The sequence below is a fragment of the Phacochoerus africanus genome, chromosome 13 (genome assembly GCF_016906955.1).
Source record: "Phacochoerus africanus isolate WHEZ1 chromosome 13, ROS_Pafr_v1, whole genome shotgun sequence".
NCBI lineage: Eukaryota > Metazoa > Chordata > Mammalia > Artiodactyla > Suidae > Phacochoerus > Phacochoerus africanus.
The window spans coordinates 14,365,713-14,388,619 of NC_062556.1; the positions used below are offsets into that span (position 1 = coordinate 14,365,713).

At 43.6% G+C, this 22,907-nt stretch overlaps 2 protein-coding genes across 5 annotated transcripts in view; one reads left to right on the top strand and one right to left on the bottom strand.

The window, feature by feature from the left end:
* The window catches only part of NHLRC3 (NHL repeat containing 3), a 164,706-nt gene extending 154,415 nt beyond the window's left edge, over positions 1 to 10,291 (top strand). The window contains exon 10 of one of the 2 annotated variants that reach the window (XR_007131390.1): positions 8,753 to 10,291. The gene's annotated coding sequence lies outside the window, so the exon portion shown is untranslated. Of the gene's footprint in view, positions 1 to 3,443; positions 5,982 to 8,752 lie in introns of those variants that run through there. The other variant, XR_007131391.1, reaches the window with a different exon arrangement.
* Positions 1 to 22,907, bottom strand: part of LHFPL6 (LHFPL tetraspan subfamily member 6) — a 256,317-nt gene that overhangs the window by 21,532 nt on the left and 211,878 nt on the right. For all 3 annotated transcript variants that reach the window (XM_047755863.1, XM_047755865.1, XM_047755862.1), the window contains one exon: positions 12,491 to 12,589. In XM_047755863.1, coding sequence (XP_047611819.1) covers positions 12,491 to 12,589 — 99 coding nt within the window. The remainder of the gene's footprint in view (positions 1 to 12,490; positions 12,590 to 22,907) is intronic.

Below are 22,907 nucleotides of genomic sequence, written 5' to 3' on the forward strand. Positions count from 1 at the left end.
CCACAGCCAACTACAGCCAATCACAGCCAACTACAGCCCATCATAGCCAACCGCAGCCCATCACAGCCAACTACAGCCCATCATAGCTAACTACAGCCAACCATAGCCAATCACAGCCAACTGCAGCCTACAGATTTAATCCACCCAAATAAAGAGGACATTCTAGCATGAATCTTGAAATGCTGCGAAACGGTAAGCGAGGGGGACGTGTATGCGCAGGACTCGGTGCTCAGGTGAGCAGGAAACAGAGCAGGGCTCTGTCTTCTCCAGGATGTGCCCTGGGGGAGACCACAGCGGCATCTGGGCACAGAGACCCTATTTTCCTCCGTTGCGTCTGGCAAGATGAAGGGGTTCTACATCCCACGTGGGAACTAGCATTTCCCACTGAAGGAAAAATCTCTTCCAGCTGATACACAGAAGGATTTCACACACGCTAAGCATGTACTCCATGAGAGAAAGATCAGGGGATTTTTACATGCAATCACAGTCATCCCCAGGCATCTCGGGCTGTGGCTGCCTGAGGCAAGACGGGAAGGCAGGGGTAATGAGGAGTCAGGATTATGGTAAAGGGATTAAACCTGAACAGAACAGAGGCACGTTCACATTCAAGCCTCATCAGGAACCAGTGCATCGACCTCCATTGCTGTGTCCTTTTGACTTTATTCTTTCTTCGCACCTCTTGCCACCTAGCACATCCCAGCATCAAAGATTTTAGAGCCAAAGGGATATTGGAAAAGGATCATATAGATCAAGAGTTTTTCTGCAAAGAGAGTAAATAGTTTAGGTCAAAATCAGCCACAGACACAGAATAAACATAAACACAGAGCCATGGGCATAGATGTGTTCTAAGAAAACTTTTTCTTTTTTTTTTTTTTGTCTTTTTAAGGCCACTTCTGTGGCATGTGGAGGTTCCCAAGCTAGGAGTCTAATTGGAGCTGTGGCCGCTGGCCTATGCCTCAGCCACCGCAACACCAGATCCGAGCCACATCTACGACCTGCAGCACAGCTCACGGCAATGCCAGATCCTTAACCCACTGACCAAGGCCAGGGATCAAACCCGCAACCTCATGGTTCCTAGACGGATTCGTTTCCATGGCGCCATGATGGGAACTCCAAGAAAACTTTATTTTAAAAAGGAGGCAGGAGTTCCCTTTGTGGCTCAGTGGTTAACAAATCTGACTAGGAACCATGAGGTTGCAGGTTCAATCCCTGGCCTTGCTCAGTGGGTTAAAGATCTGGCGTTGTCATGAGCTGTGGTGTAGGTTGCAGACAGGGCTCGGATCCCTCGTTGCTGTGGCTCTGGCCTAGGCTGGTGGCTACAGCTCCGATTCGACCCCTAGCCTGGGAACCTCCATGTGCTGCAGGAGCGGCCCAAGAAATCGCAAAAAAAAAAAAAAAAAAAAAAAGGGCAGGCAAAACAGGTCCCATTGTTTGCTGATTGTTCATGGAGGTCTTTTGTATTTCACAGATGGGGACCCTCTGGCCCAGGAGACTAAAGTGACTTCCCCAGATCTTCAATAGGAATGTCTGTTTTTTTGTTTGTTTGTTTTTATAATGAAAGACTTCCCATGCCCAATCTAAAGCAGGGTGCCAAGGCTGGATTATTCTTAACCAAAAACCAAGTCCTGACAATTTGGGTAAGAAGCATCTACACCACAAAATTATCTGCCTGCACTTTTAAAGTTAATTTCACATAGCCAAAGCAAATAATTACAAAGTTGTGTGTGTGGTGGATGGGAGTAAGCCAACAACCTCTTTTACCAGCAAACCGGTACATTTGGACATACGGACGTCCTGTCAATATAAGTAAATCACTAGTGTGAAAACGGCTCCAGATAAGAACAAGCAGCGTTAGATGAATGGATGAACAAGGCGGTGGTCAAGCTACCCAAAGGGATGTTATCCAGCCATAAAAAAGGAGTGAAGTTCTGACACAGGCTACAAGACGATGAACTTGAAGACATTACGCTAAGTTCAAGAAGCCAAACGCAAAGGACAAATATTGTATAATTTTGCTTAAATAAAGTACCTAGGATAGGCAAATTCACAGAGACAGGAAGTAGAATAGCAGTGAGGGAAAAGTGGAAAAGTGGAATAGGGGCTGGAAGCAGGAGATAATGGGGAGTTGTTGAATGGGTAGAGCTGCACAGCAAAAGCTCTGGAAATAGTGGTGATGGTGGCATGGGATTTTGGATGCACTTAATGCCACTGAACTGTATCCTTAAAATTGATCAAATGGTAAATGTTGTGTTACATATATTTTGTTGCAATTTAACAAAGAAGGAGCAGTGTGATGTGGGGTAGAGAACAGAGCAGAGTTGGGTCAGTCAGAGAAACTGGAAGATCTAAGAACTAGACGTCTAGCTGACTGCTGGGGGGGTCAGTGACATGGAAACGGATGCTTTTTATTTTTTTCTTTTTAATTTGTTTTTTTCTTTTTAGGGCTGCACCTGCAACATATGGAAATTCCTGGGCAATGGGTCAAATGGGAGCTGCAGTGACCAGCCTACACCACAGCCACAGCAATGACAGGTCTGAGCCGCATCTGTGACCTAAGCCTCTGCTTGCACCAACGCCAGATCCTTAACCCACTGAGCAAGGCCAGGGATTGAACCCGCATCCTCATGGATACTAGTCAGGTTCTTAACCTGCTGAGCCACAAGGGGAACTCCAGGAACCGATGCTTTTTCACTGCCTCTCACACCTGGGCTCCTAGGGCTTCTCCTTGTGTACCCCATCAGCCCTGCTCATTGTTTTTCCTTCAGGCCAGATCCATCTAAGGCCCGTCCTCTTAAACTTGACACGGAATCAAGGCCGTTTATCATCTTATCTTGAAATCCCTGCAAGAACACATAACTCTGAAAATGGTGGCAAAGATGCTTTGCTATATATATAGTGTTCCTGCAGTACCAAGGAGTAGCAACAGAAATAAAAATACCCCGGTGCCTTCAGAAACATAATTAAATGCAATTAAATTTTAGTTTAAGTGTAGGTTTTTAGTAAAGGAGGGTGAGCGGAGTAGCATCTGAATTTTTATAATCACAACAATCTAGTGGACCCCTGTGCCATGGCCTGGTGGATAGTTTAGTTAAATCGCAGTTGCACAATTTACCCGTAAAAATGGTTTACGCTTTGTCCTGTCCGGCCAGCCGAGTCTCTGCTGGCACGGTTGCTATTAGTTCTCTCTCCTTAGCACCGAATCCATCCTAAAAGTTTCACTGGAGATAAGGCTGCTGTTAAGATGATAAGGCACACACATTGGCTCGTACATAGAATGTACACCGTTGGCTTTGTGTTCATGCTGTGACCTGACACAGAACCTCATCTCCGGGTGGGAGGGGCTGAGATAACCAGCGGGGCCTTATTCACACAGCGATACAGATTATCCTTTGGTTTCTGTCTGTAGCTGCTCTTTATAAAGGCTGAAACTCCCTTTATTTCAGCTCCTTTGACTCACGGATGGCCCCAGCGAGAGTGTGAAAGGACCCAGGCCATCTCTAATAGCGGCTGCTCAGCAAGGCCTGTGGCTGCGGCCAATTTTCCAACAATCCACGTGAAGAGGTGCTGGTTTCCATCCTGACAGCATTTTATCTGCCCTCCCCTGTTGGTACCTGTCAGGCTTTCATCAGCCACCAAGCAGTTCTGAATAGAGGCTGGATACAGATCATCAAGGAAACCTCTGTATCCCTGGATCTGTATCCAGGGATGTGGAGAAGTGGGGCAGCAAGGGCTGCTTTGATCTTGCTCAGTTGCCCTCAGTCCAAGAGGCTTCCTGGATGATCCCTCCTTGCTTGGGAACAGACTTAATCCAGTTTGGTCAAGCACAACCTTGAGAATCCGGTAAATTACAGCACCCACTGAAAAAGCGAGCAGGATGGGGAGACATCGCCACTGTCTGAAGACCTCATTTCCAGGCAGACCATGTCCTGCTACACACACAGGCACTTATTAAGTAAACAGGTATCAGAAAGCAGACACAAGCCCACTCACCAGCCTGCCCTGAGAGCTAGTTAAATCCTAGTTCCCTATCATTTTAAGGGATGTTGGGCTGCCGTCTTGCCTTAAAGGAGCACTGGAGGCAAATGCAGCAAGGTTCCATGGAAGGATTCTGTTAACCTCTGGTAACAGATAACTCCAAATCCTCTGAACCAAAGACCAGAAACGGATCTCTTAGGGATGGTCCAGATTTGGCTGCCATCCCTGGGGCCAGAGTGGGCACAGCGTGAAGGCTGAAGTAAAGCTGTTCTCGGTAAAAATACTGAAACTCCTGTACCGGTGATTAAACAACCACTGCCCCCAGCTTCCCCAGTGTCTCGTGGTCCTCTCCTCCCTCTGAGAACTCTAGCACTTTCTAGACTCAGGGCCCAGAAATCAAAAAATTAGTACCTGGACCAACAGCCCCCTGGGGAAGGCTCTGGTCAGTATTCGTTTTAGTTTGGATTAGTCAGGGCCTATGACATATTTTTGTTAAATATTTTAAATATCTTTCAGACTCACAATATTGGCTATATGCCTGGATGGCTATTTAAATCCTTTCCTGCAAGAACAGGGAGTACCTCTAACTCAGTCTACAAACCTCAGTGCCTTTAATGTCACCAGTGAGGGCCCATTTTTACCATTGATTACATTCATTAATGAGACACTAGTTCCACCATCAAAAATCCATTTCTGACCATTACTGTACGAAAAGTGAGGCTTGTAGTGATGGCTGAGCTATGGATGACAGAAGACCTGTCCTAGGAGTCTTGAGTTTCCACTCTGGAGCCTGCACCTGAGCTGTGACTCTCTGGGACTCATGCACATATCTTATTCCCTCCATCCTGAAGTATCCAATGAATGACAGGCATTGTAATAGTGGTGTGAAGAACTCCGAAGGATCTAAGGTCTTATTCTACTTGCAAGCTAACACATCAGCCTGTCCCACCTTCATGGACATGCTGGCACAGGAAGGAGACTCCTGGATCAGAGACAAAGGACTGTGTTATTCACAGCACAGCAACCAGCATGAGTTTTGTATCTGAATCCATCCCTTTGCTCAAATAAGTCACCCAGAATCAGAGAGCTCTCAGGGAGTGAAACTGAGATTCAGATCTCATTCATCACATTTTTTTCTTTTATGGGGAAAACTCATTTGCCTGGGATAATTCATTCATACGATATTTTCTGAAAAGATAGGATAAATGAATTATACTCTACAAATTCTCTATATTAATTAGTTTCGGTCAACTTCCTACCAGGTTCAAAGTCAGGCAAAAAGTCACATTGGCCCTTTGATTGCTTTGTTATAGTTTTGGTTTTGTTCTAAAACATGTTTGATGGGTTATTAATCAATAATGCTTACCAACAGCCCTTTCCTAACAGGGGACCTGTTAAGAGGTCTACCTTCTACTTCTGTTCTATCTTCTATTATGGAAAAAGGCAAAAAATACACAGGAAGTTAACAAAGAACATGAGTTGGCACAGTAATGTGAATTCCCAATTCTGGGATAGAAATATTTCTCCTGAGATTAAGAACCATAGTATAAATGAAAGGTTTGAAAGAACTGTCCTCAAATGTTCAGATAGACACATTCTTCCAGAAACATCAGTGAAAGGTCTTTCCTCAGAGTTACTGTTCTGAACAAATTAGATAAGAGGATGGTGTAAGACAAATATGTGAGAACTCTCCCAACTAGAATCTCCTTGGGGCAGGGAACTGGTGGGAGACGTCCAAGAGCATTACATCATCAGACGGAATTATCAGCGTGGGTCGGTGGGGGTAGGGTGTAGATTCTTTTTCAAAGATCATCCCCAAGTCCTTAACTAACAGAAAATTTTAATAAATCTATATATTTGTTTAAGATGATGTTTTTATAGCCAATTTGTCTTCATTGCTCTTTCTTTCTCATAGGCATTGCTAATATGGTCAGATGGACAAAGTTTATCCTAAGAAAGGATCTAAAACAACAAAAACAGTTACTTTTAAAATTAGTGCCTGGTGCAGCCACTATGGAAAACAGTATGGAAGTTCCTCCAAAAAACTAAAAATAGACCCCCATATGATCTAGCAATCCCATGCCTGGGCATCTATCTGGAGAATATCTGAAAAGATTCATGCACCCCAATGTCCACTGCAGCACTATTTACAACAGCCAAGACATGGAAGCAACCTAAATGTCCATCAACAGAGGAATGGTCCGTATATATAACAAAATACTACTTAGCCTTTACAAAGAATGAAAGAATGCTATTTGCAGCAACACGGATAGAGCTAGAAATTGTCATACTAAGTGAAGTTAGTCAGATAGTGAAAGACAAACGTCATATGATATCACTTATGTGTGGAATCTAAAAAAAAGAAAAGGATATAAATGAACTTATGTGCAGAAAAGAAACAGACTCACAGACTTTGAAAACAAACTCATGGTTACCAAAGGGGACAGGCGGCAGGAGAGGGATGGACTGGGGATTTGGGATTGGCATATGCACACTGAGGTATGTGGAATGACTGGCCAATGGGGACCTGCTATACAGCACAGGGAACTCTGCCCAATATTCTGTGATAATCTATGTGGGAAAAGAATCTGAAAGAGAATGGATGTGTGTACATGCATAACTGAATCACTTCATTGTACAGCAGAAATTATCACAACCTTGTAAATCAACAATACTTCAACAAAACATTAAAAAAAATAAAATTAGTGTGGTTCTATCCATAGATTAACATGCAGGTGAAACATACTAGGATATAGTAAAGAGCCCACAATACAAAAGAATAATGAGAATGAACCAGCTCAATTTCCTAAACTTCCTTCAGTAAACTGCATCTAAGAAAGCACACTGCTCAGGTATATCTATTTTTTGTTTTTATAAAAGGATAACATTGAAAAAAATGAAGAAGGATCTTTAAAAGAGAGACTAACGTGTTCCTCCCAGTAGTTTGGTGGCCATATCTTAATATTAAAACATTAAGAAAGAATAATGCTTCTTATTTCCTACTGGTTTTCTAAGTGTATTTCCTCTTTTCCACTAGCAATGAATTCCACTGCTGCAAATCATTGCTAGTCACTGAATTCGGTTTTTAAAAGGCATTGATACAGCAATGGGAAAAAATCTTGCTTTAAAATAACCAAACCAAAAAAGACTTTAGGAAGGAAAGATTTAGAGCAATTTCTTTTTTCATCCCCCAGGGCATTTGGTTCTTTAAACCATGACTCTGAACTTGATTACTTTCTGGGGACATGGTTAAGGCTTCAGTCCCCTCAGGGAGGGACACCACGATTCTTGCCAGGATATCAGTGGCCAAGTACACACACGGTCAAAAATGAGCAATAGGGATTCTTCCTTTTTATCTTCTCTTCCTTGCTTCTTGCTCAGCCTCTCTCCCTCCCTTCTTTTAACCATTTCAGAGCCAGCAGATATGTGACATGCAGGTAAGGATCCTAGCCATCTAATTAATCATTTTATTCTAAGTACGTGGCACAATTTTTGGTACCTAGAATGTGCTTAATACCTATGTTGAATAAATAAATACACTTATTGAAAACTGCTATGGGCCAAACACAAAGACAAGCACCAAAGTTGCAAAAATCCTATCCCATAGGAGCCTACAAAGATAGTCAGGGGGACAGATAGAATTGATCTACGATTGTACAGAATAAGGTACTTTTTCCTAAAGCAGGACCAGAGGCATTTATTTATTTAGCCATCAACTAAAGTGGAAATGTTCACGCTGTCAGCTGTTGCTGTGCTCTCGGGAATGGGTGGGTTGAAATCATGCCCCTGAAATGCACTGGTTCTTCTCTTCACTTTCGGAGATGAAAGCAGGAGATCCTTCATCTCCTGAAAAGAGGCCCCTAGGAAAGCTGAGTGGCTAGCAGAGCTGAGTGTTTTTTCCTTGGAGGTGCCGCCTGGACACTTTGCTCCTGCACGTCACACCGGCCGAGCTGGGCTTCCTCTGCCTGTAGCAGTTTTCCAGCATCACAGTCCAGAGTATTTCCGTGGGTGCCCCTGGGCCTACCTAGGTCGAGTCTTTGGTTTAAGTCACAGCGGCTGCCAAGCGTCCCTCCATCACCATCCCGCACTAGAGCTGAGTGATGGAACACAGACTCACACCGGACCTTCTCAGTGACTTCCTACGACTTGGACTTGAATGTCAGAAGTTTGGAAGAGTTCCAGATAACAGCCGTGGAGGAGGCGGGAAGTCATCACTGCTTGAAAGACTTTACATTTGGCTAAATCTTAACACATATGCAACACCTCACCACTCATCAGGGTCCCGAATAGCAGTGTCATAATGGGATCATCAATAACCTTTGAGCAAAGACCAGAAAGGCATCAGGTGTTAGGAGTCTCTCCCCGAACCCAATGGCAGAGGGTACCTGCCGTTGCTGGTGGTGAGCACCCAGCAGGCCAGCCTGGCTCCCACACACTACTCAGTGCCTGGAGCCCCTGGGCAGAGCCTCAGCCTGGTCTGCACAAAGCAGCCTCAGAAGTCCACAGAGTTCCGGGAATCTCTCACTTCTGGCCAAGGGGATGCCAGCTTTATTAAATATCTCAGAAGCCGGCAGAAGCTTCTCCAGTTACTGACTGCAGAAATAGAGGCTTCCTTGTGGACAACAGGAAAACTGGGTCACTCAGCTTCAGAAACACCCACCAACACCACACTTAAGAAAGCTCAAAAGAGACATTTTCTATTTTCGTTCCCATTTTTGCTCACTGGCCTCCCCATAGCTTGCAAATAAATTGTTTTTTGTTTTTTTTTTTATTGCAGTTCAATGTGAGAGGAGAGCGCGTGTGAGTCAGGAGTCAAAGGGCTCAAGGAGACGGGTCCAGAGAGAAGCAAGATGCACGGCTCAGATTAGAGTAGAAGAGATTTCTTCACTGGAGTGGAAATTTGGAAGAAACCAACACTCATCTTTTCTGACACTGAGAGAGAGGCTGGGAGTTTTCCGAGTTTAGGACACTCTACTTGAGAAGCCAAGAGTGTAATTTCAAGAACAGGAAACATGATAGCTCCTTAATCAAATTAAATAGCAAAATGAAAGCAATAATTACTCAAATTTACTTGGCAAATTAGCAAGACAAATTAATTGAAACAGTACCTTTGATCATAAGGTTATAATTAGAAAAGTCTTTGGTGGATGAAAATATCTTGGAGGCATGAATTAAATCAATTGGACAACCTGATTATAAAGCCCTTATGTTTCATGTGTAAATCCCAACCTACTGTTATGGAATATAAAGGGAGACTAGAGATTGGTCAGCAAATATTCATTCAGAATAGTCCTGAACAAGAAAAAATAGTGCTGTATAAATAGCGTGAATAATATTAGCAAATGTCGACTGGGCTTTCGTCAGTGAAGATGTTAAGCTACACGAGGTGGGGTTCTTATCCCTTGTATTGTTTTGTTCTCTTAAGCAGTATGAAGAGACAGCATTGCTACCACTGCGCAGCGTAAACCTTTGTCCACACCATGGGCTTCATGATGGAAGGAACACAGGGCACTGAAGTCTGACCAAAAAAAAAAAAACAAAAAACAGAGACTGAGGAGTTTCCTAGTGGCTCAGTGGGTTAGGGATCCAGTGTTGTCACTACTATGGCTCAGATGGCTGCCATGAGCTGGGTTCAATCCCTGACCAGGGAACTTTTGCACACCCCTCCTTTAGTAAGATCTGGTTCTATAAAGCTCTGAACACCTCTGCGCTGGGCCATCAGAAGCTTAGAAGTACATGGTATTATTCCCTAATAACAGCTATTCATCCCAGAGTGGTCACGTGGCTAATCGATCCACCCAAACTGGAGAGAGAGACTTTTAGTCCATTCCTGGGGGAGGGGCCTGCCCTCCTATTTGACATGAACAAGGACGCTTGGAGTCACCAGTGCCAAACAATGTCATCTAAGACCAAGGAGAGAACTAGCTTCGGGATGAAGCCAACTTAGAGATGGATGACATCTGTGAGCCCCTGAACCGGTCAAGTCTGAAGCTCACCTTGGCTCTGGATGGGAAGGCTCCAGCACATCTGGGTGGATGAGACTAGAGAAGTTTGCAGAAGGTTCTCAATGCTGAGAAGATGTAAAATGCTGGGGTGCGGTAGTGAAAACTGCCAAAACAGGATCTGAGTTTCATTATAACCTGCTAGTTAAGATGGTGATACACAATAGCAAGACGCCGACAAGAACTGTATTCTAACCAAGTTGAGGCCACTGGGAGACAGCAAAGAATGCCTCCAACACTAGAGAAAGACAAATACCAAACACTGTGTTAAAATATCTCCCCTGGACACAGTGTGCTTTCCAAAAAAAAAAGAAAGAAAGAAAGAAAAAAAAAAAGGAAAAGCTAGCAGTTTTTGTGTCAGCATTTATCTCTTCTCTGCATTACCAATCACAAGCTAATCTAGATGCAGGAGAGCTTTGTCTTCAAGGAGGGAAGAATGGGCAGAGGGAAGTCTCTTACTTTTTAATCCAAGCAAACTGGGTGGTAGGTAGAACCCCAGCTCCTTCATCAAAAGAGCCAACATTATTCTGAGGAAAGTAAACGTTTTTCATTCACTGAGTCAAAGAAAAATTGCTTCATTTTCAAATTCACAGACTTTTTGGTTTTTGGTTTTGGGTTTTTTTTTTTTTTTTTAAGGCCAAACCCACAGCATATGGAGGTTCCCAAGCTAGGGGTTGAATTGGAGTTGTAGCCATTGCCTTATGCCACAGCCACAACAACGCCAGATCTGAGCCGTGTCTGTGACCTACACGACGGCTCAGGGCAACGTCAGATCCTTAACCCACTGAGTGAGACCAGGGATCGAACCCGCAATGTCATGGATACTAGTCAGAATTGTTTCCACTGAGCCTCGATGGGAACTCCTCATAGACTTTTGATATAATATCATATCTGCCCATTTTCTCAGTATCTAACAGAATTTTTCATATAAATTCTTCTAAAGTAAAAATTTTAAAAATGACTTGGGATACTGCTGTTAGACCACTACCCTTGACATGTTTCTTCTTAGAGTGAAATATTTAACATGAAAAGCAGATAGATTGGCTGGATTAGTACCTTGCTATGTGCTCATTGTCAAAAACTTAATCTGTCCACCCATATATTAAGGAAAAATATATTGGCTATCATTTGGCAATAAGTATTTTTGTGGACTTAAAATCTTAGGTCTAGTTAATACCAATTCTAGAAAAAACGTCCCGAGAAGATAAATCAGTAAAGATATATATTCATTAAATGATGCCTAAAATATGTCTTAAAATAACAGAAACTGGAATAGACAAAAGACCCAGCTAGAAAGAAATAAGGAAATGGTTAACTAAGTGTAGGTTTATCAACTAAGTGAAATATTAGCTAATCATTATAATTATAATGGTGTGAATCATGTTGTATTATGCAAAGCATTTTTATAGGTTGCTAAGCAGATAGAATATACTACCATCTATCTACATGTGGAAACTATCTAATTAGTGCACAGAAAAATTCATGAGCCCTTCATTGATTTTTTGGTCTCTATGATGCCCTGAAAAGCTTTCCTCCCCCTCCTGGGCTTCACTGTACTGTAATCCTTGCCTGCACTGTGCCTCTGTCTCCTGCCTGAGAATCCACACGCATCACTTTGTTCAGGACTCAGCTCCATTCCCATCCCTTTCACAAAGTTATATATTACCCTGGAATGAAACTGCTTTAGATTCCTTAGCCCTGACTGTCATTTTCAAGATATTTTGTTTGCTTTATCTGCTCAGACTGTGAATTCCACAGAGAGTTATTTTTAGTGCATGCAATGACTCATATGATTTTGAATGAATTAATCAATGAATGTAAACCCGTCGGAGCAGGGCCCGTTTCTTTTCTTTGTGTCTAAAGTACTTCCCAAAGGGTAGATTATAAAGAGCTCCTCACTAAACAGTTGGATAAATGAATATACGTGTGTTGTTACACATGACGCAGGCTCCAATACTGGAGTGTGTTTTTCTTTTTTTTGTCTTTTTGTCTTTTTTTTTTTTTTTTTTTTAGGGCTACACCTGCGGCATATTAGGCTAGGGGTCTAATCAGAGCTGTAGGCGCCGGCCTACACCACAGCTCACGGCAACGCTGGATCCTTAACCCACTGAGCGAAGCCAGGGATTGAACCCGAAACCTCATGGTTCCTAGTTGGATTCGTTTCCACGGCGCCATGATGGAAATTCCGTGTGTGTTTTTCTTCCCCATCCTTTTCCCACCTCTGCTTCTATGAGAGATCAGAAAAGGTTCTTTCTTTCTTTTTTCTCACACCTTCACATATTGAATTCCCAGGGTCCAGGGATCAAATCTGAGCTGCAGCTTGGACCCATGCCACAGTCGCGGCAATGCAGGCTCCTTAATTCCCTGCCCCAGGCCAGGGATGGAACCCTTGCCTCAGCAGCACCTGGTGCCATTGCAGAGACAATGCCGGATCCTTAACCCACTGCTCCACAGTGAGAGCTCCCAGAATAGGTTATTTTTTAAAGGGAGTGCTCTCCATGAAGAGGACTTACCCAGGTCAAACTGGCCAGAAATGTAGCCGCAAGTCTGCCGAACTTCCTCACTGTCCCAGCCCAGGGGGTAGAGGGCGCAGCCAGCACCGATCAGCAAGCCTGCAAAAAGAAAAGACAAGAGGGCTTTACCAAAGTCCCTCAGTCACCCTGGATAAAGATACCAGGGAGAAATGATCCCTATCAGCAATGTGCCAAAGAACATGGTGCTGGCTTTTTGGAAGGCACCAGCCCTGCTCCCTTTAGTGTTCTAAGGTCAGTTTGAGTCCAAGAGCAATTCAAGTCTGCTTAAAAGAGAAAAAGAAAGGGAAAAACAAAAACCCAACCTTGACAGACAGCTCCCTTTGGTTCCCACTTCACCCTTGAAAGTATGAAAAGCCATACAAATCCTGTTTAGGAAGTCCAATCCAGAAGCCCTTTGAATCACTCTTGTGAAAAGCCAATCCATCCCACCATCAATCCATGTAAACAAATAACTCAAGAGCCAGCAAAAGTGCCTCACTGGTTAGACTTCATTATTCATTAGATCACTGTTTTCCAATTTGAAAATCAAAATAGACTGTTTCAGCATCATCAAATTTTACCAAGGGCAGAGAGAGCATAAAGATTTTGGTGAACCACTTTGGCACATTGATTGAACTCGTGAACTGTGCTATGGTTACTGTGCTCCCTTGAGGGGTTTGAGAATCTCGAAGTGTCCATGTGTTTAAGAAATACTCTGGAAGACAGATGCTGATTATAATCTCAGCTCTTGCAGCAAAGACCAAAAGGCTTGATGATTAAACTGGAGCAAGTGACAGTTTTATTTTAATATAAATCAAGTTATCACGGCAGCTCACTCAGCTGACAACTTTCGATTGGCAAGTCTATATTTTTTTTATTTTTCACATTTTTTTCTGTAAGTGGTGGAACTGGAATTCTATGCACCTGTTTGTCAGTGCTTTTTTTTTCCTTTTTAAAAAATTAAAGTACAGGAGTTCCCGTCATAGCTCAGTGGTTAACAAATCCGACTAGGAACCATGAGGTTGCGGGTTCAATCCCTGGCCTTGCTCAGTGGGTTAAGGATCTGGCGTTGCCGTGAGCTGTGGTGTAGGTTGCAGACGTGGCTCGGATCCCGCGTTGCTGTGGCTCTGGCGTAGGCTGGTGGCTACAGCTCCGATTCAACCGCTAGCCTGGGAACCTCCATATGCCACAGGAGCGGCCCAAGAAATGGCAAAAAAAAAATAAATAAATAAAAAATTAAAAATTAAAGTACAGTTGATTTACAGTGTTGTGCCAATTTCTGCTGTACAGCATAGCGATCCAGTCATACATGTATCTACTTTCTTTCTCTCATACTATCTTCCATCATGTTCTATCCCAAGAGACTGGATATAGTCTCTGGGCGGCAAACAGGACTTCACTGCCTATCCATTCTAAATGTAATAGTCTGCATCTACTAATCCCAAACTCCCCGTCCATACCATGTCCTCCCCCTTGGCAACCACAAGTCTGTTCTCTTTGCCTGTGAGTCTGTTTCTGTTCTGTAGAGAGGTTCATCAGTGTCGTATTTTAGATGCCAAGTCTTTAGTTTTGCATCACAAGTCTAATTCGTTTTACAAGAAGCTGAATGAGACCAAAGCACTCACCCTTTGAATCTGAGGCCAATCTGAAAGTAGCATTTTGTCAAAGTCAATGACCAAGTGTTAACATCACCCATAAGCCCCACAAGTGTGCTGAAACAGTAGGACCAACGCAGACAGCATGACTGAAGGACTGTGGGTTAAGAGGCGCTAAATAAGGGAGGCCCTTTACTAAGACAATCTGTTCATGTAGAAATGTGGAGGCAGAACGACAGGGCTCCCAGATGCATCCAGACAAGACCTTCAGTATTTCTGGACTGTCTCTTCCTGTCTCCCTTTTGCTTTTCCGCCATTTCTGGTGGAGGACTGAGCAGTTGTAACCCACACAAATAGTCTGTTTCCTCCCAGGCCTCTAAGGAGGAGCTGCTTCCCCTGCCCATCCTCTCTGCCAACCCCCAGAAGCTGACACACACATGCCCCACTTGGCTGCCCCTCCTTCCCATCCATCTCCTGGACCACAGTAAAACGTGCATCTGATGTGGAGGGGCTGTGGTCCGAGGAAATGTCTGCAAGAATCACTGCAACTGCACATCACAACTTCCAGGATGCCTGTGTGCAACTGTATAAATGTGAATTGTGTTGAAGCTGAAGGGTAATTCAGAAAGCGATAACACAAGGTTTGCTGACTAAGCAAATGCCCCAGTGACCGGTTTCCTCAGGCTTTTCGTCTTAGGATAGAACTTACAGCATTCCGAAGACAACTCCAAACTAGTGTCAGCCACCATCAGGTAAAGAAAGAATCAATGAGGATGCCAAAGTTTATGTAAAGTGAATTCCATGAATGTTGAATAAATAATGTGGCATCATTTCCGTGAGACTCAGTTCTTAAATGAATAAGTAACACCACTTTTTGAGGTCTGGTGAGCCGTTTTTAAGTGATGATGCATGCAGAAAGGCAGTTAGAAAATATTCAAGTGTAGGAAAAATGAAAAAAGAGTAACTTTCAAGCCATCAGTATTCTCTTTATCTGAGAGGCAAAGAAATGATAAACAGTCTCATTTGCTGATGTTCTTTTCAGTATAGCAGAAAAATATGTGTCATGTGTTCACGAAGCATCTGCTCTGGTCCAGTATGATGGTGACAACATCTTGGGAGACTAAACAGAGGGGAACTTTTAAATCCTATATATGAGCAAACAAGCCTGTGATTCTCCAAGTGGTACAACCTTTAGCAGTTAGGGTTCTTTTGTAGAATACTGGGGTGTTCCTGTAACACTATGAAATGTGGATTTAACTATATAAATTAGAAACACTTTTATACATAGCAAATCTGTGTTAAGTGTAAGAACTTTTAAAAAAAGTGCCTTGAGTATATGTTCACATTTTAAAAAGTGTTCAGTGGAGGGCAACTAGCTTATTTGGATTTTCATGTTAATATTTATGTAGTCTTTGTTTTATCCTCCGCTCATGTTTGCCAACAGTAAAGACACTGCAGATTCTGAAGATTTGGGAAACATTTCTGGGAGAAAAGTGCACATGGCAAATGGGTCAGGCTAAGTGGTTGCGTTATCAAACGCAATTCATGGGCCTGACACACAGTGAAGCCAAACCATGTTGAAATGTAAGAGTTTGAAGTAGAGAAAGACTTATTGCAGGGCCATGCAAGGGGACTGGGTGGCTCATACCCCCAGAAACCCCAAACTCCCTGAAGAAGTTCAACCAGTTTGAAAGGCAAGGTGAGGGAGGGGTGTGGTTGGTTGTTGGAAACTTCTTAGTGTAGGAACCCTTTGTTCTTGCGGCTGTCCACGTAGGTCAGGCCGTGATGTTCCTATAACCCTCCAACAAGACAAATGGTATTCTCTGTTCTACTCTTTAACTCTATGTGAATGGAAAAGTTATATCCTTAAAGGTCAGAGCCTTGAGAGTGAGCCGTCCTATACATTTCAGGCTATGGGCAACATTCTTCATGCAAAACAAGGCAATGGAATACGAAGGTTAAAATAAAAGCAGATCTAATAGGGAGTCAGATTGTTCTTCCCTGTTACAGCTGTTGCAATGACTAGGTTCCGTAGGTCAACATCAGTGGGCTCTTTGCTCCCGCACTACCACTCCCATTGTACATTCAGGTGAAAGCAAGAAGTCTCAGGCCAAAGTCAGCCAACTCTCCGACACATGCTTAGGAGTAGGCTGGCAAAAAAACAATCAGATGATCCATTCTCTAACCTCGGTGAAACCCTCACCCCGACTCCATCAGAGAGTCACTCTAACAAGTCCTTTAACATACACTCAATACAGACATTCAGATGGCAGGATCAGGGACAGTTCAGGTCAGATCCAGTAACAGCTTCCCTTTAATGGAACGGGAGAGGACACAGGAGTCAGGTGTGCTAGACCTGCACTGCTCCATGCAGTAGCCACGAGCTACCTGTAGCTCTTTAAGTTTATATTTAGGTTAATGAAAATGAAGTAAAACTACAAGTTCAATTCTTCAGTCACACTAGCCACATTTGAAGTGCCTGACAGGCACCTGACACTGGCGGCTGCCATACTGGACAGTCTAGCTATAGACCATTTTCATGGTCACAGAAAGCACTTCTGGAGAGGACTGTTCTAGACCTAAGACATCACTTCAAAAAGATGCTGGGGCAGGGGGGGAAAACCTGCTACTGTCTAATGTCTGTCTGACATGTGGATTATTTTGAGCTGAAAGCCATCAAGGCCCAAAAGATTCAGGAAGAAAGCTTGACTCTCCCTCTAATGGCTGCAAGAATGCGGATAAAGGGCCTGTGTGAGGAACAGGGCATCACCAGAGACACCTGCAAAGACCATGGGCAGGTGAGGTGGGGGAAACTCGAGGCAGGGCCTAAGGATCAGAGTCCACTCTGTGTCCTGTGGTCTCTGCAGAGCCCAGCAAACACTTACTTGCCAAACATGTGTTTTTCCATCTCCATGTAAGTTACCTTCTTCCTTTTTGCAGTCGCAAAGGACTAACCCCCAACGGTCTCTTTGTCTTTAGCTGAAGATAGTATTTAAAGTGAATGAGGGTTTTACCTTTTTGGGGAATTACTCGTCTTTTTTTCCTGAGTCTCTCCTGTGTACACGTTATTAAACTTTTTTGTTTGACTGTCTCCTCTTAATCTGTCTCAGGTCAAGTCAATGTAATTCTCAGGCCAGCCAGAAGAACCTAGAAAGGTAAAGGAAAATTTCTTCCTCCTAGACTCTGGGCTGGCCAGATTCTTATACCCTGTTCTGGAAACTGCTTGTCAACAATCAAAATCATCCTTACTCTTTTACTCATTTATTTAAATTTTTTTTTTTTTTTTTTTTTTTTTTAGGGCTGCAGCTGTGGCATATGGAAGATCCCAGGCTAGGAGTCAAATCAGAGCTGCGGCTGCCAGACTATGCCACAGCCACAGCAGCGCAGGATCCCAGCGACCTTCACCACAGCTCCCAGCAATGCTGGATCCTTAATCCACTGAGTGAGGCCAAGGATTGAACCCACATCCTCCTGGATACCAGTTGGGTTCTTAACCCCTGAGCCACAATGGGAACTCCCATACTTACTCTTTTAGATTCTCCCTTTCCAGGTGGGGCTAGAAGCCAGGAAGCTACATTTCAAAAACTCTTCGCTAGCAGAAGTTCTAGCTCATATTCCATCAGTAAGGAGGTAAAAGGGGGAGATAAACTCAATTCCCCACTGGCAGCTGCAGCCAGGGGTGAGCCTGTCTGCAGACAGTAGACATGGGATTTGGGGAGTGGCTTCTAGGAACCCCCTTCAGCCTTGCCCACCAAGGGCAGATGGTCAGCTGCCTTGACTTTTGATCAGGCACTTCCTGAACTCCTGAATTCTTCAAGCAGTTTCTCTGATCTTCACTTCCCCAGACCTTCTAGTAAGTCTGTGAAACTTTAAATCCCTGGGCTACATCCCCTCTGGCTTGAAATAACTAGAGTGTTTCTTTTACTCACTAATTCCTGGCTGGTACATGCCCTGCTTGTGCAAGGGCAGAGGGGCTGATGTGAATATTTCCATCTGTCCACGGTTTTCACATCATCCTTTGTCTCAGTGAAAAATTACCTCTAAAGCAACTCATGCTAATTCTTACATCTTGGCCTAAGTATAGACAGTGATGTTAAAAAGCTCTACGTTAATCACCTCAGTGGTGTGCTCTCTGGTTTGGGAACTTATGGTAATTAACTTATGGAGTGAGGATTTCAGAAGAGGACACTTCCAATTTACATAGGAGTCAATTAGGGATTTGTTGTCTATGCTGAAGGACCAATTTTGCAAGAGTAGAGACAAACATAAAAGCAAGAACATCTTTTTTTCTATTTTCTTTTTATGGCTGCATCTGAGACATATGGAAGTTTCCAGGCTAGGGGTCAAATCGGAGCTGCAGCTGCTGGCCTACACCACAGCCCCAGCAATGCCAGATCTGAGCTGCAGCTGTGACCCGCACCACAGCGCATGGCAATGCCAGATCCTTAACCCACTGATCAAGGTCAGGGATCAAATCAGCATCCTCATGGATACTAGTCAGGTTCTTAACCTACTGAGCCACAAAGGGAACTCTAAGAACATCCTTTTAATGGAAGAAATCTGCCATTGTTCAGCGTTAGCAGCGTTAAACCTTAGACCACGTTGTGGAAATCAATGTTTGATGGAGACATAGGTTGAAAATCCCTGAACTAGATGCCACTTAGATATGATATCATATGCTGCAATGAGGTTCAGAGAATATGCTGGAATGTGAAATGGTTGCCCAAATGAAACTGTAGTGACCTAATGAGTTTTTATAGCACTAGCTGACGAATTTGCTCCTGGGGAGTAAATGGTTCAATTAAAATCTCTGGCTCACAAACTTTTATATTATTTACATGGATTTTCTTTATTAGATTTATAAACCTTGTGGTTACCTCATGGGGCTTAATTATGTGTTATTTTAACCAAACTCCTGTTACACGACCATTAAAGACTTCATGAAAAAAAAAAAAAAGTCACACTTTTTGAAAATCTGTACCTCTAGGAGTGTAAGTGAGAAAAGATGCTATGAATCCTGGAAACAACCTGGGGAAGGTGGTAACGGAGGTGGGTTGGTTGGAGGAGGTGTGAGATCATTTGCAGCTACAAGCTCATTTGCAATTAAGAAGAAATCTATTTTTGTAATTCTAAAGACTCTGCAACTTTTAAGGGGCAAAGAGTAAATCACAGATTTGTGTAAATTAGTTCAATCTTTAATTTTCACCAGCTCCTGGCTGAAATCAGTTATTACAGACCAGAAGACAGGGCTGAAATCAGTTATCAGGACACCATAGACCAGGAGAAAGGTCATTTTGTAGGCGGTCTTAGGGATTCAGAAAGATCCTGCCTCCTAAAAAGGAAAAATAATCCAAACAAATGACTCCATAGTTCCTAAACTAAAAACAAAAATTTGAATCATGCATTGACTGTGAGGTCATTTCAACCTGAGTACCCTGGGGTTTTGGCCTCACTCTGTTCAAGACAATGAAAATATCTGAAGAGCCTGATCAGCAGAATGACCTTTAAGGAGAAGCCAGTGGTGATGGAAGAGGCGCAGCCCAGATAAATGCAGAAAGATGGCCCCTGGGAGCTGGGCAGTGATGCTGGGTTCTTAGAGGTCTTCCCTTAGGCCCTCATGGGGCTCCCGTCCAAATCTTAGCCTGCACACACCTGTCTGCCTGCTGTAAACCACCTTCGGGAGAGACTCCTCGTGGAAACGCAATTCGTTTTTCCACTGTGCTGGCGATATCTGCCATGATGCTAATTATTTTCTAGAATTTGAGGGGAAAGTCTGGAGTTTGTAAAGAGCTCTGTGGTCAAAGTCAGGACAGGATGCTGGGAACTTTCCCTTCTGCAATCCTTTTTCTATTCAAAGTCAGGACTTCACACTTAGCCAAGTGAATATTAACGTCACAATGTGACTCCTGCCAAGAAAGCAAAACAAACCCCCAGTCAGCCAATGCCAGTTACTCTCTGCAGGTGGTAAGAATAGAGCCCTCATGGTAAACTCATAAAGTCTTATTTTTTCCAGGCCACTCTTGAAACTTTTCATGTGATCTCACTTTTTTTTTTTCCATGACTATCACTCCATTCTTTTCCATGGTTTATTATTTTTTTTTAAGCAGCTTGACTTTTTCCACCTATCACCCCTCGAGTGGGCACACAAGCCTTTCCCATCAATTTATCTTTTATGTTTTTTTTGGATATTTTTATCCGTTCTCCAGTTCCTTTAGTTCCTTTATCACCCTTTCTGTGGCAGGCACTGAGGGAATTTGTTTCCTTTACTTTTCTCATGAAAACGGCTCAGTCTTATAGCTTGTTATCTGGCCTTTTCTTTAGAAGAGGCTGGCCTCTTTCCATCTCCAAGACTCCACATGCTAATTTGTGTAATTTCGTCCATTTTCAGCCCTCGATGAAATAACCGTTGTAACAACAAAATAAATCCAGTGATGGGGAGGGACCAAGGGCAAGGGCCAGTGTTAACTTTCTTCAGACGTGGAACGCGCAGTGAGCAGCGACTGCTGAGGGAATCAGGAGGCTGGGTTAGGCTCTCGTAGGCCATACCTCCTTGCAAAGTGCTTTCTGGAAACTGAGGCACATTGGAAGTGGGAGGCTCTGATCAACCCCAGGACCCCCAGAGCCCCGTCCAGGTCTCTTTTCCACCTATTGAGTCCACTCCAAGGTCATATGCTCCCAAACGCACAACCTGAGCTGGGGCCACACAGGCTGAATCTGACCCACATGGTGTTTTGCCAGGTCATGGAGGTCCCATTAAATGGCTCAGGCACCCTGGCCGGTCCCCAACACACTTCTAACTGGGGGCCGCTGGTTCTTTGCGGATGTCTTGAACTTTCTCCTCTCTGAAAGTTGAATCCCTTTCCTCTGACGTACTTTCTTTCCTTGCCTGTGCTCAGGCTCGAACATACAAGCTGCTAAGGTTTAGACACCTCAACATGCAGCTGCCCTCCTGTGGGCTCCCACTGCGATGCACTCTGTGCCATTCATTTGGGGCTCCCTTCCTTGCATTGCAGTTATTTCTAAGTATCACATCTCCTGGAAGGCCAGAAAACTACTGCATGGTTTTTTTGTTTGTTTTTGTTGTCTTTTTACCTTTTCTGGGGCCATTCCCACAGCATATGGAGGTTCCCAGGCTAGGGGTCCAATTGGAGCTGTAGCTGCCGGCCTACCCCACAGCCACAGCAACAGGGGATCCGAGCTGCGTCTGTGACCTACACCACAGCTCACGGCAACACTGGATCCTTAATCCACTGAACAAGGCCAGGGACCGAACCCGCAACCTCATGGTTCCTAGTCGGATTCGTTAACCACTGAGCCACGACGGGAACTCCTCTCCTGTATGTTTACTTGCATCCAACTCACTGATTCATGGTACTGGTTAAATATTAAATAGTCATGATACTGTTTATTCAGTATATGCAAAAGCTTCAGAGTAATTATATAATAGTTATCTAAAAGATAATAGGAAATTCTGTAATAGTTATCAAAAAGAGATGTCCAATAGATAATAGTTATCTAATAGATAAGAGTTATCTAACACATAGTAGATAATAGCCTTTATTTAGCAGAGGAGGAAATTGAAGCTTAAAGAAGTAGGCTCTTGCTCATGAAGCCACTAAATGGTAGATCCAAGGACTTATTTCCAGATCAATCTTAGCCAGTTCTATCCTCTATCTTCTAATGCCTCCCAAATCCCAAAATATTTATGGTCCCAGCTCTGACCTGAACTTCCATGCTCACATATGTATTGAACCTTAGGTATAAATGGAAAAGTAGGAATGGGATGGAAGAGAAATTTGAAGTCACCATTTCTCTGAACTGACTCTGCTTTAGCGACAGGGAACACTTCTCCAAAGACTAAGGATGGGCTCCTGGGAACCCCACAGATCCCCCCTTCCCTAGGTGCCAGCGAGGAAGAACCCACCACACAAATTCTGGCCACAAAGAGCACATGAAGGCATAAACTCTTCACCAGAAGTTTAGCCAAGGAAAGCATATCTCATCTTTATAATTAATACAGAAACATGACCACTTCTGAACTATCAAAAATACTTGCAAAAATCACAAGAACACTATTTCTTTGCTGAAAACATCCTGCAGAAGAGAACATACTTAGGTTCTCTTAAAATATTTTCCAAAATGGATCCTTGAGTCTCATTTCTTCTCCTTTGCCAGCTCATTCATCAAAAAACACAAGAGACACACGCAGTGTCAGGTGTCAGAACACCTGCTCCTTAGCTTAGCATAAAAATTCACAAGCTAATTTCAGCCACGAATGACTTGGCATCTTTTCGTTTTCTGGGGCCCTAAGCAATCAAGGGTAGAAAAAAATAAAGTTGTTTCAAACAGTGAGGGAGATTTTGTCATTCCTATGCAACAGTTTTCTGATAAATCATATCTGATTGAAAGCAACATCTCTCTAGACCTAGTAGTTAAGAGCACCCCAGTTCCAGGGTTTCACCTCTTTAGGTCTCAGTTTTCCTCATCTGTAAAATGGGAGAAACCTCACTCTCAGGTAAGAGAGGCAGCACTGGGGTCAAGTCGGGGGTCCAGGCTCTATTGCTATGTGTTTGTTCACTGCCTTTACACTGAGGCTACTGGGAAGCAAGCTGGCAAGGGTCCGTGCAGCAGCTCCAGCTCTGAAACAAAAGAAGTTCTAATTTTCTCTGACCCTAATGTGCCACATGTTACACCAGCAGAAAAATTAAGACACAGCCCCAGATGGCCAGGGTAGTGTGGTTTGGGACAGTGCTTCTCAGACTGAGATGCACACAAGGCAACTGGGGGGCTTGTTAAAATGCAGACTCTGGTTCTGCAGATTG